This window comes from Larimichthys crocea, chromosome VIII (genome assembly GCF_000972845.2).
Source record: "Larimichthys crocea isolate SSNF chromosome VIII, L_crocea_2.0, whole genome shotgun sequence".
NCBI classification, from domain to species: domain Eukaryota; kingdom Metazoa; phylum Chordata; class Actinopteri; family Sciaenidae; genus Larimichthys; species Larimichthys crocea.
The window spans coordinates 17,059,335-17,075,272 of NC_040018.1; the positions used below are offsets into that span (position 1 = coordinate 17,059,335).

Here is a 15,938-nt window from a genome sequence, read left to right on the forward strand (position 1 = left end):
TTTTTAACGTAATGTAATAGTAGCTTGAATATCAGGATATACTTGGTTTCTCTAGACTTCTGGGAGAAAACAGCAACGCTGATTTATAGATAGACTGGTGGCTCAATCTGGGTATGATATTTATCCCTCCCAGCATGTTTCTTTATGTTCTTGATTTGTAGTTCACCCTCTTCTTAATTGTTATTTTTTTAATGTTTTAATCTCTCTTTGCCCCAAAACAGACAAAACACAATAAAAGTTGAATATGAATTTGGCCATCTTTAGGCCATGATAATCCTGTAGTGAAAACCTGATGCCATGAAAGTACAGTCAGAACCCTCAATACCAATACGACAATGTGTAAATATTGCATTACAAATAAACCTTCTGAATTTAAAATATTAATCAAGTAAACATACTACATAAATATTGTAAGCAAAATGTACTTAGTATCAAGTATTCAATATCATCATTATAGAATAAGTCTGTTCATTGACTTTGTGTGTGTGTGTGTGTGTGTGTGTGTGTCTTCCTGTCACAGGGTGATGATGATGAGGTTGGCATGACTTTGGAGAATCTCAATGCCAGGGGACTTACCATTACCAGTGATGACCTGTAATCAGAAACAACCAACCATAATGGTGAAACACAATAACCAGACGACACTCGACATCCTCAGTGGCAATCAAACAGCTGGTGTCTCAACAATAAAGAGCAAGCATTCAAATAGTCCGTTTTTAACTTATAATGTACAAATAGACAGTCAGTCTTTGTAGACTGGTCATGGCATAACTGAAATCAATTATAAATGTTTTTAATGATCAAGTGTGCTCTTAAGACTTGTTATTCTCTTTGAAGTGTAATTGAATTTTCTTATCTAAATTTTAGGTCTGAAAGTAGAAGATTTTTAAATGCGATATTTGCACATTAAATATTGTGAGGAACATTTTATTGTGAAACTTTAAATATTTTAGACTTCGTTTCTGGTGTAATTTAGACACACGTGTTGCTTTTTTAATATTGTGTAAACATCAGTGTAATTATGTTTATGTATACCAACTGTAACATTGCACTTTACAAGTGTCTGATTTGATTAAATTGCTTGCTAGAAATAAGCCTTTTATACGTCAGTTGTATTTCAAAAGCTTACAAGGTCTGACTCATGACAGCAGCACATGTTCATCTTCTCATGCCACTGACTTGCTTTATATTTTGATTGGATACAATAAAAGACTTTAATAGAAAAGTTTTTATTCAACTATTTTGAAAAGGTGATTGAAAAAAAACAAGAAGAAGAGAGTACTAGCTATAAAAGTTACTAGTTAATAAAGTTTAATATAGCTTTTTTAATATTAACTTTAACTACATAACACACTTACACTGCACTACATTGGGCTACCTCTACAGTACTTTTCCTGGTTTTGCATGTGTGGTGAGGGTGAATAAGGGTTTATCAAGTAAAGGAAGACAGCTTAATTGTAGCAGTGTGACTTACTGTAATTGTCAAAATTTGTTCCCGGGTGTAATTAGTTGCTCTCCTTTGGTCCGGTGTACTCTTAACATTTTGTAGATTAAATTTAACAAAATTGGTGGTGATCTATTTATGCACTTGTGACTTTTATTCTTGAAGGGCAGCTAAAGTTGTCAAGCAGTTAACAGTGAAAATTATAGATTTGTACTTACATGCTGATTTTAGACCCCCTTAAAAAAGACAACACACAACCTGAGTTGACCTTTTTTTAATGAATAAGTCATTTCATTCAAATGAATGGAAGCAGTAGACACAGTTATTAAATAGAGGCAATTGCAAAGCAATCATCCAAAATATATTTGGGGAGAGCAGTTTCAGCTGAGGTTAAGGCAGCAAACCAACACTGAGTACAACTGTAAAGGCTAAGCCCCATTTCATCACTGTTCTCTGTGGGTGCAGAGCAGGAACAATGCCTCCCACATGACAGTGTCTGAGGTACAATACATCATAACAGTGCTACAAAGTCGCCATATCAAGTAGCATGGTTAGAATGCTCTGCCTTCAATTGTGGACAAACGTCCAGAGCTGATTGCTGTCACTGTTCCCCAAACACCCAGTATAAAAAGAGTAACCTAGGACACGTTCAAACGTTCATGTTATGTCATCACATGATGTTAAACTTTTATTACAGGTTGAGGTTTTTTCTATGCCTTTGAAGACATAGCAGCTGAATGATGTAACTCAGCTTATACAAACACATAATTTCATGAGTTCTTAAAACCACAGGAAATGGAAATAAATCTAATTTCTCTGATAATATGTGATGTTCACTTTAATCTTACAAGGAAGAAAATTGTAATTTAATGTACTGTATATAGAATATTTGAAGGGTTTCAATTCAGCTTGCATAATGATGATTTTTACAGCCACACATCAATCGCACTGACAGACAATAAAAAATAAATCACTGCCAGCCGAGATGAGTGACAGTCCGTCATATCAGTCCGCAGGTTGGCACTTCAATAATCAAAAGCTTGGCTGAAGCTGCGTTTCTGTCCTCCTCTGTTGCCCCCTCTGTTGTTGCCATAGCCGCCTCCGCTCCGGAAGCCGTTACTACGGCCACCGTTTCCCCCGAAATTTCTCCCTCTACCACCTCTGAAACCACCTCCCCTGTCACCACGGTTACCGTTGCCAAAGCCTCGGTCTCCACGGTTATTGAATTGCTTTTCTTCCAGCTCTGGGAGCTCTGTGGCTACAGTCAGTTGCCAACGGCGACCATCCTTCCAGTTCTCCTGTTGGGGGATCGAGTGGGGGGAAATGATGTTAGCAGGAATACCACAAAAAATATTTATAATTTAATTTATTCATTTTCAGCCATCTAATCTTGAAAATACTATAAACAGTCTACCACACATCTTAAAAACAGATTGGAGTTTTCACTGTTGTTCTCACCTGAACTTCTTTGACTTTGTCAGCTGGGACATCAAAACAAACTCCCTGTAATGAACACAATAAGGGTGAGATGATGAGTGTTTCTGTCTCAGACTTTATGTACCTGCTCTTAGAATAAGTGCAACAACAAGTATAGTCACACCTACACAAAGGTTTCATACATTTACTTTTTGTTTACAGATGTTGTGCTGTTTCGTTGCTGTGGATAATTAGTTGTGTGCTATGTCTAGTGGGGGGGTGGCAGCTGAATTTACATATAAACTGAACAATACTGTTTTTCAAAAATAAATTAGGAGGTCTACAACCAGGTTTCCTCATTTACATTTTAATTTGCCAAGTCTAGTACTTTCATCCAAGTGGGATCTAACAAGAGCAGGCTATTGGCTATCATTTGGACCTAATTATGTGTAGCCCACAACTCTGCTCAACTTTGTAATACCAAATCAAACATACTCTAGCCAGTACAGAGATTACTCAAACCTATTGATAACCTTAGCTAAGCTAATGAGCTAATAAGATAGTAAAAGTAGAATCTGACACACTTGACAACCCTCAAATTTAAAAAAGGGAAATGTAACATATATCTTTAAAACATTTACAAACAGAAGCTGTACCCCACATATGCACGTTTGTCTGTGTGTACATACTGTTTTGCCTTTAAGAAAGGTCATTCTGTGAATGTGGTTCTCAAACTGTTCTCCAAGCTGTTCTTTGATGGTTTTCCAGGCATAACCCAGATTATGCATCTCCTGAGAACACACCATCTGCATAGTGGTGTAACCCTGCAAAAACAGACAGACACAGCAAGTCATCACCTAAAAGCACCACACATGTATTAAAGAAACTAAATGGAGGACAAGAACCTCATCATGTGTAACAGGGATAACGTGTCAATTGGTTATAATGACAATAAAAGCAAACTTACAGCATCAGAGTTGAGCAGTGACCTCTGCTCTAGACTTGTGGCTCCAGAAATATGGGCTAGGGCGGCAGCCAGTGCATCAACTGCTCCTCGTTCCTCAATCAGTTTCTCGGCTGATGCTCTGAAGTATCCGATAGCTGTGACTGGAACAGAGTCCAGAAACCTGAACACAATAAAGAAATAAAATCATAATCTGACACTTGCTCGCCTTCTGCCAGGTAATTTGTTCAATCTTGAGAGGAATCATGGGTGCAGGCCTCTCAGGGCCACTGTTATGTAATGTCTACCTAACCAAAAGGCTAAGTAATGATCTTAGGCCTCATTATTAATCAAATGATGTGGCTGACTGAGTCCAATGTTTCAAATATTCTTCGTTCCACTTGGCTCTCACTCTCCAGAATTACCTACCTGACAACATCCTTGCTTGAAGACTTGATGATATCATTGGCGGTGGGAACGCCAACTCGTCTGAATGTGATGCCCTAGAATAATACATAACAAAATGTATTTAGTTTGATGCTCAATATAAAAACATTTCAAGAAAGAGTCGCACACAGATTGCATAGAATGTCTGAAAGCCATTGTCAGGTAAATGCAATTTTAGATGTGATATGCGAGTATGCTGCAGGAGCACCATCTCCAACTCTGAAACACTCTCACCACTCTACTTCTCATTCTCCCCTTCCTTGAACACCTTCATGTTTATTTCCATGCCATGCAGCACAGAAGTGACTAAACATATTGTCTTTTGCACAGCTGCTTAAACAACTAAACTTATCACTCTGTTTTTGACAGTTTTTACAACAACAACAAAAAAAAGAGAGACATACTGCTTTGTTTTCTACGTAGCGCAGCTGGTCCTCTTCTTTTCTCTGGTAGAAACAGATGCAGACTCCAGTCCTGCCTGCTCGGCCCGTACGTCCCGAACGGTGGATGTATGACTCCACATCCTGACACCAACCACAGAGACAGAAGCATTTTCAGACAAAAGTGACAGGCTGCCCCTTAAGATCATAAACATCTACATTACAAAGAAATGGCATGTCCAATAAATGCAAAGATATGCTCATGTTACAACTGGCAAGACATCACACCTTGGGTGGAGAACACTGGACCACCAGGTCGACTTCAGGGATGTCTAATCCACGGGCTGCAACATTGGTGGCAACTAGAACCTCAAAAGCCCCATTCCTGAATCCCTTCAGAGTAATCTCTCTCTGTTTCTGAGGAATATCACCATGGAGGGACTGGGCACTCTAAAACAAACAAAAATAAAACAAAATGAGAAATAACCACTCGATTTTAATTGCTTTGTTTTAGCCATGTCTTCTCATTTTTAATTATATCGTCATGACACATTAAACACACTGCAACAGTGAAAGTTTTCTGTCACAGCTCCCTAATCCTACAAAACTCTTGAGTGATTCTTATGAAATTATGTGATATACTAAATGTCCGCTGATCATTTTACAAACTGTTAGGTGCCTGTATGCATGACCAAGTGTGTGTGTCTACCTGTTTGATGGTCGTATTCATGGAAAGTTCGTTGGCATCTTTCTTTGTCTCACAGAACACGATGGTTCTGCCGTGGCTGCCGCTGTAAACCTGGATCACATCGCCCAGCACGGCTGTACGCTGTGACCAGTGGCACGCTATGGCCAGATGCTATAGAGCAAAGGATAGACAGAGACAAAAAGATAACAGAGAGAGGGAGTGAGAGGAAAGACGTGTTCATTAATCCAGCTGGCAGACTTTAACTTATACCTAATTACAATTCCACTGGTGCTGACAATGATAAATACAGCAATTTTTTGTGCAAATGAGCTTGCTGGGCTTTCATGATGGAGATATATGTGATCGTATGTTAGTCACTTTTATTGTTCTAGTCACAGGCAACATGATCTGAGTCAAAGAACTAAGACAGCTGTAACATTTGTTAAAAATCCTTCACCTCTTGCACCTCTGCCAATTGATTCTCCCTCTCCCTCACAGAGAAACGCACTTACTTCCACAGTTGTTGCAGCTTTCTGGGTTTTCTTGCCAATAAGGTCAACATGTTTGCACTCTGGTTTCATGTATTTCTTGGCCACTTCGTACACCCAGGGGGGGCAAGTGGCCGAAAACAGAAGCGTCTGCGGGTTTGGGTCGGAGTCTGGAGAAAGGAATTTCACATATATGACCACACTACACTGATTTATTGTACTCTAACATATATGTAGTATACAAAGCAAAATCCTAACACTTCAAATATAAATATTAATGCACATATACAGATATACTCTACGCTAAAAGACAAATACACACTTTACCTTTCCCATATGATGAAGCCAAAATCTCTTCAACTTGTTCTGCAAATCCCATGTCCAACATCTGGTCTACTTCATCGAGGACAACGTGTTTCAATTTAGACAGGTCGAGTTTATTGTTCTGGATGTGGTCTTTGATACGACCAGGGGTACCAACCAAAATATCGATACCGTTACGGATAGCATCAACTAGACAGGAGGAAAGGAGTGGAGAGAGTTAATTAATTAAAAAGTTAACCTTGTAATACCATTGAATATAAAAGAATGTTATTACAAAGTTAATAACATTGTTACAACATTCTTAATGATAGGAATTATTACAGATGACCTCTATTAAGGATTTCTTTGTGTTTTTGGATAAGACTTACGCTGTGGGTTGTATGAGCTGCCTCCATAGAAACAGGAGATAGCGAGTTTCTTGATAATGTCTTTGAAGTCCTTAGCGACCTGGATAGCTAACTCTCTGGTTGGAGTTAACACCAGGACCTACAGACAAACAGAAAATAGTCATACACAAACATACTCAAAGAGCAACTGACACCGAGACTCTGACTGATGCTAGTTTTCAGTCATAGGTGTGTATGTGTATGTGTGTGCACCTTGGGAGCCCGGCCTCTGGAGAGCTGCACTGAATCCTTCTGGAGCTTCTCCACCAAGGGGATGGCAAAGGAGAAAGTCTTTCCTGTTCCTGTTCGGGCTTGGGCAATTACGTCCTCTCCATCATATACAGGATTAAATGTCTTCACCTGAATGTCAAACAGGTAAGAGACTCCCCGAGCTGAGAAAGTCACAGAGGGAAAGAGGTGACAAGAGAGTGAGGGGGGAGTGGAATGACAGGATAGGGGGACACACAGAGGGTCAAAGGTAATTTGTTATTTAACACACCCCGAAGTACCATGACAGCTCCAAATCCCACTGTGAAAATACATTTTCAGTACATACAGCCTATACAATAAATACAATTACAAGTTTCAAAAAATGATCTCGCTACAATGAAATGTAGTTAATCTGCACTGTACATGAAAATATGAATAATTAGTTTAACCAAATAGTAAGCAAGAGTAGCAACATTCAATCGACTGGTTGACTAATGGCACATAGCCAATGTTTAGTTTAGTGTGCAGAAATATTCAAATACAATTCACAAAAGTAACAATAATAAATAAAAACTAAACAAATATTATTATTATTATTATTATTATTATTAGTATTAATTAGTAAAGCACCGCTTCCTGATAACAGCATGACACTGTTGACAACTATGGATGACTTACATCTTCTAGCTTTAAAACTGAGCCAGGAGGGGAAATAGATTAAATAAATGTATGAGTGTATGTCAGATTACTCCTCAAAAGCAGACACAAAACGATGAGTAATCACAAAAAAAAGCAGTTTTTTTAGACATAATAAATGTGTTAGAAATATGTTATGAAGTGTTCATAAACCATGCCAAAGCACGCAGTCTGAGGAACTTCGGGTTTCTTTTGCAGAGCCGTAAACATGTCACATGTTACGCATGTACCAGGACAACTGTGCTCTCAAGCTCCGGAGGTAAAAACTAAAAAAAGGTAAAAATATAATAATGTTTACCTTTTAGTTTATCAATGGTGACTTGAGAGATCCTGAAGTTGGAGAAGGCTCCTTCCTTCTGCTCTGGTGTCTCCTCCTTAATAAAGAAACAGAGTGAGTGTATGGAGGCGTTTGATCTTACCCTGCAGCTGACTTTGAAGACTATCTGTTCATGAAAACAACCCAAATGCCATTGGACACGTGTCTCAATTAAATATATTACTTAATTTTGCGTAACGTCACGTTTTACGTGATCAGTGCCTTGCTCAAGGGCACCTTGGCAGTGCCCAGGAGGTGAACTGGCACCTCTCCAGCTACCAGTCCACCTTCCATATTTAGTCCATGCAGGACTTGAGCCGGCCACCCTCCGGTTCCCAAGCCAAGTCCCTATGGACTGAGCTACTGCCGCCCCCAAAGACAAGTCCAATGAAAATTCTGAGCTTAGTAATATAGTCTAATTATCAGAGTCATCATACAAGTACTTTACACAATCAGTGAGCTGTACCGTTTCTTTTTCACTGTCGCTTGCCGAGTCTTCACTTGATTGGGCTGGTGTCTGGATGGGTGTCTGAACAGGGGTGTTTGGGGTGGAATGTCCGTTGATTGCTTCCTCTGCTACTGCTTTCTTTTGCTTCTTTTTTTTTCTCTAAAATCCAAGATAAAAGTCGAGTCAGTGTTATACAAGGGCAGAGCTTGGGATGGGTCAGTACAACCTTAAACCAGATTTTGTGGGAAATTAACCCAGCTGGTAACTAACAGCACAGCACTTACCTCTGAGTCTCCCTCAGTGTTCTTCTTCTTCTTCTTCGGTGTTTCGATGCCATTACTGTTGCCATTTATGTCTGTGGCCTCGTCTACGTGGTTATTCACTTGGTCCGCTTCCAGCTTGTCTTTTTTCTTTTTCTTCTTTGGTGTTGGAGGTTCACAGTCTGGATCCTCCTGCTCTTCCTGGTCCTCCAACTGCTTCTTCTTTTTCAGCTTCTTGCCCTCCTTGATCTTGTTCTTTATTCATTTTTAAACAGAAACAATAAAAGTCAAAGAAGTTAAACCAATTACTATGCAGTGACTTTTAAGAAAAAAAAGCAGAGGAATTACTATTTTGCCCCAATTTTGATTAATCAAGCATGGCGTGTGTTGACGTGATATAAAAACCATTTCTGTTGTTGTTGACCGTGAAGCTGCGTTCACACACAGTAAAAACTTGGTCTAACTGTAACATCCAGTGTCCTGCAGATCATCATGAAGTTACTGATCTTTGCCACACCTTGCCAATATATTTATATATGACTGGACAAGAGGGTGAGCAACCATAACAACCTGTTCATTTTACTTCTGTGACAGGTGGACAAGATTCATTTATTGGTTTAATTCTGACGTTGATAATAAAGTTTTTGCCGGGTTGTCTACATTTATATTTGCTGCCTTAAAAACACAGTAAGAGCACACGGGGAGAAGTATTCTGGACTTTGTAGTTTTACCACAGCATGATGACGTACTCCTTATGACCTCTCCTTGACATCGTGAAGTTTTCCATGGATGTCTTGTTTTTTTTTTTTGAGTATTCGTCCGTACCCACAGTACAGGTACACACAGTACTTTACAGGCCTCCACGTGGAAAGCCTTTAAATCCATGTGATCTACACATCGCGCATGCGCAGACCACGTGATCTTTTAGCTATGCTAAGTGGTTACGTTAACAACGTGCGCTAACAGTATCTCAGCAGTAGACCACATTCACGTTTTAAATCGATTCCGCTGATACATAACAATCTATTACAATATATGACTAGTGTTACCGCTGTCCCCTTAAAATAAACACGTCTTACGTCGGTTTCCGTTTAACGAAAATCTAGCCTGCTAGCCGAGGTTAGCACCTTCAGCCACATGTTGTCAAACATAAGGCAGCCGGGGCAGGACGTCGACTGGCTACGGGCATTACTTCGTCTGTCCACGGCGACACGACCCACTCTGCTCACCTTCAGGGTTTTTGTGTCCACAACTTCGTCCATGACTTGATCTTCGGTTTCAAAGATGACTTTTGACGGCATTTCGCTTCCCCGTTGGAACCCCTCAGCGCAGACACAGTGTAACCCACGGGCACGCGGATGGAAAGGAACGCGCGGGGCTGCGCGAGGAATGGTGAAGGGTGTCCGCGAGCCAGACATAGAAATAGGAGTGATAGATAGACTGTCAACAACATCATCCAGCTCAGGACGCTGCTGACCAAATTAGATGGATTTTTTTTTTTTATAATAATAAAAAAAATCAATATTTAGTTTATTTGAATGTGAACTTAATTAAGCAATATTACACGAGAGGATGTGTTTTAATGTCATTAGCGTCTCTCAAGTGCAAATAATCATTTAAAGCACACCCTCTCGTGTCATATTGCGATTATATCAAAGAGTTTCATGTTTTGGGGCTTTCAAAATTAACATTTCTTTGCTCGCCGTTTCTGTTCTGATCTCCGTTTCTATGGAGATACGCGGGGCCTGACTAATACCTGTCACAGCAGCAGACTCTCACGTGTAATGGAACACAGGTCACAACTCTAGCAAGTAGCCGGAGCCTTAGTAACGACCTAGCAACGGAGAAACTTTCTAGTCCCGTCAAAGAGATCGTGGAGTTTCCCAAATTGAATGAATAGCGCACATGTAAACATTAAACTGCTTTTCTAGTTTAGTCTCGTAGTGACTAAGATATCAGCTGAAAAATATTTTTTTCATGATTGACAGATTGGCCGTATCAGCGACTCACCGGCACAGCTGATGGAGGATGATCCAAACATTTCCACAGCGTTGTAAAGTCCAAAAGTCAAAATGTATTGAACAAAGACCGATGTAATCATTTCCAACACAAACATCATGTTTTTATCTAACGGAATATTCCACTTCAGTCCATATTAGTCCACCGTTGGTCTTTAAAAATAACATTTTCTCTGCGCTCACCGAACTGTTTGATCAGCGACGTGCTGCACACAAACGAGGTACACACCTGTATTAACGTGGCAGTCTAACAGCTTCATAACACACAGAATATTCATTAAAGAAAATCTGAAATTGTAAATTCGGATGTATTACTTTATTAAAGTTGACTTCCAGTGGACTTGTTCGTATTTGTTTACATGTTATAGATTTTTAAGCCGTGACAATGTGGAGTAATATTTTTAGTGATGAATCAGGTGTGCTGATTCTAAACGTCTTGTTGGCCAATCAGATTGCTCGGTCGGACCTACTTGTTGTATAATACAGCCCCGGTCATAGACATATATGATATATACATATACGCCGCATTGAGCGCTGAATCGTACGTAAACGGCGCCGCCATATTGGTTCGGGCAGATCTGCCCGTAAACTAATACAAGGAAATGGACTGAACTTCATAAAGCGCCTTTCTACAAAGTTCTTCAAGTTAATGTCTCTTATACACCCATTCACACACACACACTAATATATCTGGGAAACAAACAGGCACCAAAAAACAACGTATGTAGCTTTTAAAGTGATGATTATAAATGTTTACTCCTTATGTAAGCACCAAACCAACGTATGTATTTTTCTAATGCTGAGTGTTTACAGCTACTAATGTGTGTAACACTGTTACTGTGATGATAAATCTTGAAATATTTATATTTAACATTTAATATGTGTCTATAATAACCAGATCCTGAAATGTAGATGTGACATGAGGCTTTCTGAATAAAGAGCACTAACGTGTACATACATACACATACACACATACACACATACACACATACACACACACACACACATATATATATATATGTGTGTGTGTGTGTGTGTGTGTGTGTGTGTGTGTGTGTGTATATATATATATATATATGTGTGTGTGTGTGTGTGTGTGTGTGTGTGTGTGTGTGTGTGTGTGTGTGTCTTTATTCAGAAAACCCAGAAAAAGCCAGAGCTTTCAGCTATCAGGCTCCTCTTCTGTGGAACAAACTACCATTCTGGGTTCGGGAGGCAGACACAGTCAACACTTTTAAGAATAGACTTAAGACTTTCCTTTTTGATAAAGCTTATAGTTAGGGCTGGCTCAGGTCATCCCTTAGTTATGCTGCCATAGGATTAGACTGCCTTACCAAAAACCCTCTCTCTCTCTCTCTCTCTCTCTCTCTCTCTCTCTCTCTCTCTCACACACACACACACACACACACACACACACCATCTCTCTCTCTCTCTATCTCCCTATCTCTCTCCCTCTCTCCCCCTCTCTCCCTCTCCCTCTCTCTCCCTCTTACCATCTGTGGACATACATGTCTCATTAATGCACATTACTAACCAAACTTCCCCAGAGTTTCTGTGCTCTGTCGTCCAGCAGGTTCTCGTGGATCGTGGCTGCTGCTGTGATCCTGCACGACGTCCACTACACATATTATTACTCATTCATTATTAGTCATTATTGCTACCTGCTATCTGCTACTGTGGTCATTTTATCATTCATTGTGATTCATTGTCATTTTGTCAGTCATTGTAATTGTACAATATGTTTGTGTTGAATTGTCCTGTACACGTGACATCTATTGCATGTCTGTCCATCCTGGGAGACCGATCCCTCCTCTGTGGCTCTTCCTGAGGTTTCTTCCACCTTTTTTCCCTGTTAAAGGTTTTTTTGTGGGCAAGTTTTTCCTCACTCAAACCGAGGGTCTAAGGACAGAGGGTGTCACTCCCTGTACAGATTGTAAAGCCCTCTGAGGCAAATGTACTTTGTGACTTTGGGCTATACAAATAAAATTGATTTGAGGGCACAGCAAATAAAAGCCACACGTATCAGAATTAACAGCGTGGTGGCGACACCCGCTGTCCCCCCTCAGCGGAAAGCCACGGCTTTCCCCGGGGTGGGAGACGCGTGGGCCCCGCCGCTGTGCTGTCCTCCCGGGCAGAAATGCTCAGCAGCACCCGGGGGCCATGTCACTATTCCGCGCCAGAGGGCGCCACCGCACCGCGGCTGGGGCTGTGGTTCGCCGCTGTTCCCCCGCGATTCGCCGGTTTAATATACTCCCATATTGTATACAATATGCCCCCCCTGGCACTTACACATTAGACCACAGAACCCAATTTCATGAGATTTTAGCCCAGGGTTTTCTATTCTGATTTGATTCATTCAGATTTGTGCTTGACCAAAATGGTAGGCATACATTCTGACATTGTGTTACTTCATGGTAAAACAGCAAAAAGTAGAGTAGTCACACACAGATCCCCAAAAACATTTAGTTGGGTGCTGGATCTAAAAAAAAGACTCAACGTAAAAGAAAGCAAGAAGATCCGCACACCAAACAGCTCCCATTACGGATACTTATTCTGTGTAACGTTTTGAAATGTTTCATATAATAAAATCCTTTAAATCCTTAAAGGGAGCTGTTTGGTGTGCGGATGTTCTTGCTTTTTTTGACTTAATGGTGAAAACACAGTATTTACTGTATGTTTTTGCTGGGGCCCCCTGGCACCATTTCATGATAACACTTTGAGAATCACTGCTCAGCGGATCCACTGGCAAAGAAAATCCCCACACTACATAAAGTTACGAGTTAAAGGACAAATTCACCCATTTCACCATGTCTTTTGATAAAATTGGTCCTCACTAATGCTCACTAAAATATGATGACATTCCTGTCTAATCTGTCAGAGGACTCTGGATAGTTAATTTGAAATTAAATTTACATTTTTATCCAGTATATAACACATTGTTTTTTTAGTTTTAAATTATTTTTGAAAAGACCAAACCTAAAAAAATGTGCATGTCACTGGCTGTCAGGTTTCTAAGCTGTTCACAGTCCTCTTTTGAGAAAGAGTAAGTAGTAACAAGTGGTGTCATAATTTAGTCAGCATTAATGAGGACCAATTGTATGAAGATGGGTTGAAAATGAGTGAAGTGGTCCTTTAATGTTGACAGACGTTTAATTAATGTTTTATTTTTACAGGATGACATAGCACTACAGCTGCTGCCGGTGCTGCTCCCAACTGTGACATACAAAATTGGACAGAAAGTGTACCACCCCAGAAAGCTGGAGGTTCACAGGGCCTTCATTGACATCCAGCCAGTGAGTTAAGACAGTGCTTTTCAAAAAAATGTCATGTCAAGGACCCCTATACTGTATGTGTATTTGCCCACAGACCCCCATCTTACAAGGTTTTGTGGAGACCCCAAGAGAAGACTTACAGTATATAAAATCTCTTTTCAAAATGATTCAAAATTTTTCAAGATTTGTCAACTTTTTCTGAAAGTCAGCTCGGCCTTTGCATCACGACACGATCTAAGTGTATAGATCTCTCATTTTCAAATGAACTAAGAGTAAAATGGGATTAAAGTGGTTAAACTGATTTTGTTGCAAGTAACTACTTTTGCTGGGGACCCCAAGGTGCCCACCTCTAGGATCCTTGGGGATTCCTGGACCGCACTTAATTATTAGGTTTCCTTAAGGAACCTAATAATGGTGCTGAAATAGACAGACAGACTGACTGAAAAAGCTCTACTTGTATTTTCAACTCATGTATGAACTTGCTATATTGTTTTCATTCATGCCAGTTTCACTGTAATGTCTCCTTGGCCAATGTAAAAGAGATGTCAATCCCACTGTGACATATGAGTAAACAAAGATTAAATATGAATGAAAAAGTGAAAATACTGATTTGCTACAGGGTTTATTTCTGAGAGTACAGTTACCTTACAGTTATGTTTGATGTAATAGCGAGTTTATGTGCCAGAGAGTACCAGCAGGTCTGTGTTTGTGCTGGTCTATGGTTTACTATGTTTTTGATACTGTACAGTGAATGCAGGGGCAGACTGGGACAAAAAATCGGTCCTGGCATTTTGGACCAGCCCGGCCCACAACATTTAATAACACACCTTTTCAGTCTTTTCGGTGCAACTGCTAGTCTTTAAAACAACATACCTTGGGCCATGCAATGACTTAACAGGAATCAGTGAGAGTGGACACGTTAAATACTTCCAAACGTGTAATTTATTAACACTATAAATATACACTCAATCACAGTAATGAATCTGAAGGCAGCATTCATCCTATTGGGTGTGCCTATGTGTTTCAGGGAAGAAGAAAAGAGAAGTGATGAGAAAGGATGGATCAGATCTAGATAGAGACTGATACTCAATAAATTGTGAACTTACCCAGTCAGAAAGGATGAATAAAGCTGAATGAACTCTGAACTGGTCAACTCTGTATAACACTAGCAATGAACAAAATGATGTCATTTTAAAAAGTGTTTTTTTCTGTCATTGTAGGCTAACTTACATTGTCTTTAGCCACCTAGCTACATAAAACAGCCCAGGCCTAAATAGGAGCTTACCCTAGGACTACTAGTTGAACAAAGAAATTGAGAGTGCTAACTCTTCACTTTTCACTCACATTTTTGGTGAGTGGTGGTGGCTTTAAATATGCCTAGGCTAGAATTACTGGAATGTACAGATACCTGCAGAATTATTTGATTGACATTTTATCATATTCATCAAGGGGTTGGGTGGCTTTATCCTACTCGTTGCATTTCATACATGTTCTGACAGTAGTTCAGCTTACTTAGGTTCAACAACATGCTCCTGTTGAGTGCCACTGCCACCGGCACCACTGTCCTCAGCACCAGGAGCTGATGAAGGCCCTGCTGTGGCAAACATGTCAGTGATTTTGGCACACTTCGCAGCATCTGCCTGAAGACCAAGCTTCTTTTTTTTGTCTCAGTTTTTCTGCGCCACCTTTGCGTTTTCTCTCCATCTCTTACTGATAACGTTTCACCCATCAATAAACTGCACCAAAGCCAAGCCAAAGGATGGAGGTGTTTCATGATATGATTGGGCCGGCCCCCTGTCAGTCAGCGTGTAAGGGCCGGTGGTAAAGAAACAAAGTCTTGCGCAACCAAAGCGAACAGGGTGGTTGTTCAACAGTGTGTTTGGGCTGTGTGATCTACTGGTTATGGGCCGGTCAGAACAATATTAAAATAATAATAAAATAATAATAATATCGGGACTTATCGACCCAAATAGCACTTTGGCCTACCGGGCAAATGCACGGTATGCCAGATTATCAGTCCGTGCCTGAGTGAATGAGTGCATCCACCTGCTTTTGTGTTTATCTGTCTGTTTGCGTGTTCATATGTGCACTGTACATGTCTGGCTGACTGTGCATGTGCCTGTATGAGGGGCCGTCAGGGACATTATTCAGAAATACCTCTCACACACTCTACTGAGACACTCTCACACACAATACTGAAAT

At 40.2% G+C, this 15,938-nt stretch overlaps 2 protein-coding genes across 2 annotated transcripts in view; one reads left to right on the forward strand and one right to left on the reverse strand.

Moving 5' to 3' along the window:
• Positions 1-1,213, forward strand: part of chs1 (chitin synthase 1) — a 33,520-nt gene extending 32,307 nt beyond the window's left edge. Inside the window, exon 35 of the mRNA XM_019254286.2 lies at positions 521-1,213. Coding sequence (XP_019109831.1) covers positions 521-598 — 78 coding nt within the window. The 3' untranslated portion in view covers positions 599-1,213. The remainder of the gene's footprint in view (positions 1-520) is intronic.
• Positions 1,214-1,702: 489 nt separating this feature from the next.
• On the reverse strand, positions 1,703-9,843 carry ddx21 (DEAD (Asp-Glu-Ala-Asp) box helicase 21). Its single transcript, XM_010755298.3, has 16 exons — positions 9,676-9,843; positions 8,471-8,701; positions 8,205-8,345; positions 7,721-7,796; positions 6,730-6,908; positions 6,499-6,616; positions 6,134-6,319; positions 5,831-5,976; positions 5,340-5,489; positions 4,919-5,080; positions 4,655-4,774; positions 4,233-4,306; positions 3,828-3,987; positions 3,550-3,684; positions 2,903-2,947; positions 1,703-2,742 (listed from the first exon to the last, which is right to left on the reverse strand). The coding sequence occupies exons 1-16, from the start codon at positions 9,745-9,747 to the stop codon at positions 2,470-2,472; spliced, it is 2,268 nt and encodes a 755-aa protein (XP_010753600.2). The 5' UTR covers positions 9,748-9,843; the 3' UTR covers positions 1,703-2,469.
• Between the last annotated feature and the right edge of the window lie 6,095 nt (positions 9,844-15,938).

Excerpts from the sequence above, each read along its gene's own strand:
- ddx21 (XM_010755298.3), bottom strand. The coding sequence starts at position 9,747 with ATGCCGTCAAAAGTCATCTTTGAAACCGAAGATCAAGTCATGGACGAA. Across the intron at positions 8,702-9,675 it reads TGGACACAAAAACCCTGAAG|AACAAGATCAAGGAGGGCAA; the intron begins GTGAGCAGAGTG and ends AAATGAATAAAG. Across the intron at positions 6,320-6,498 it reads CAGCTCATACAACCCACAGC|TTGATGCTATCCGTAACGGT; the intron begins GTAAGTCTTATC and ends CCTCCTGTCTAG.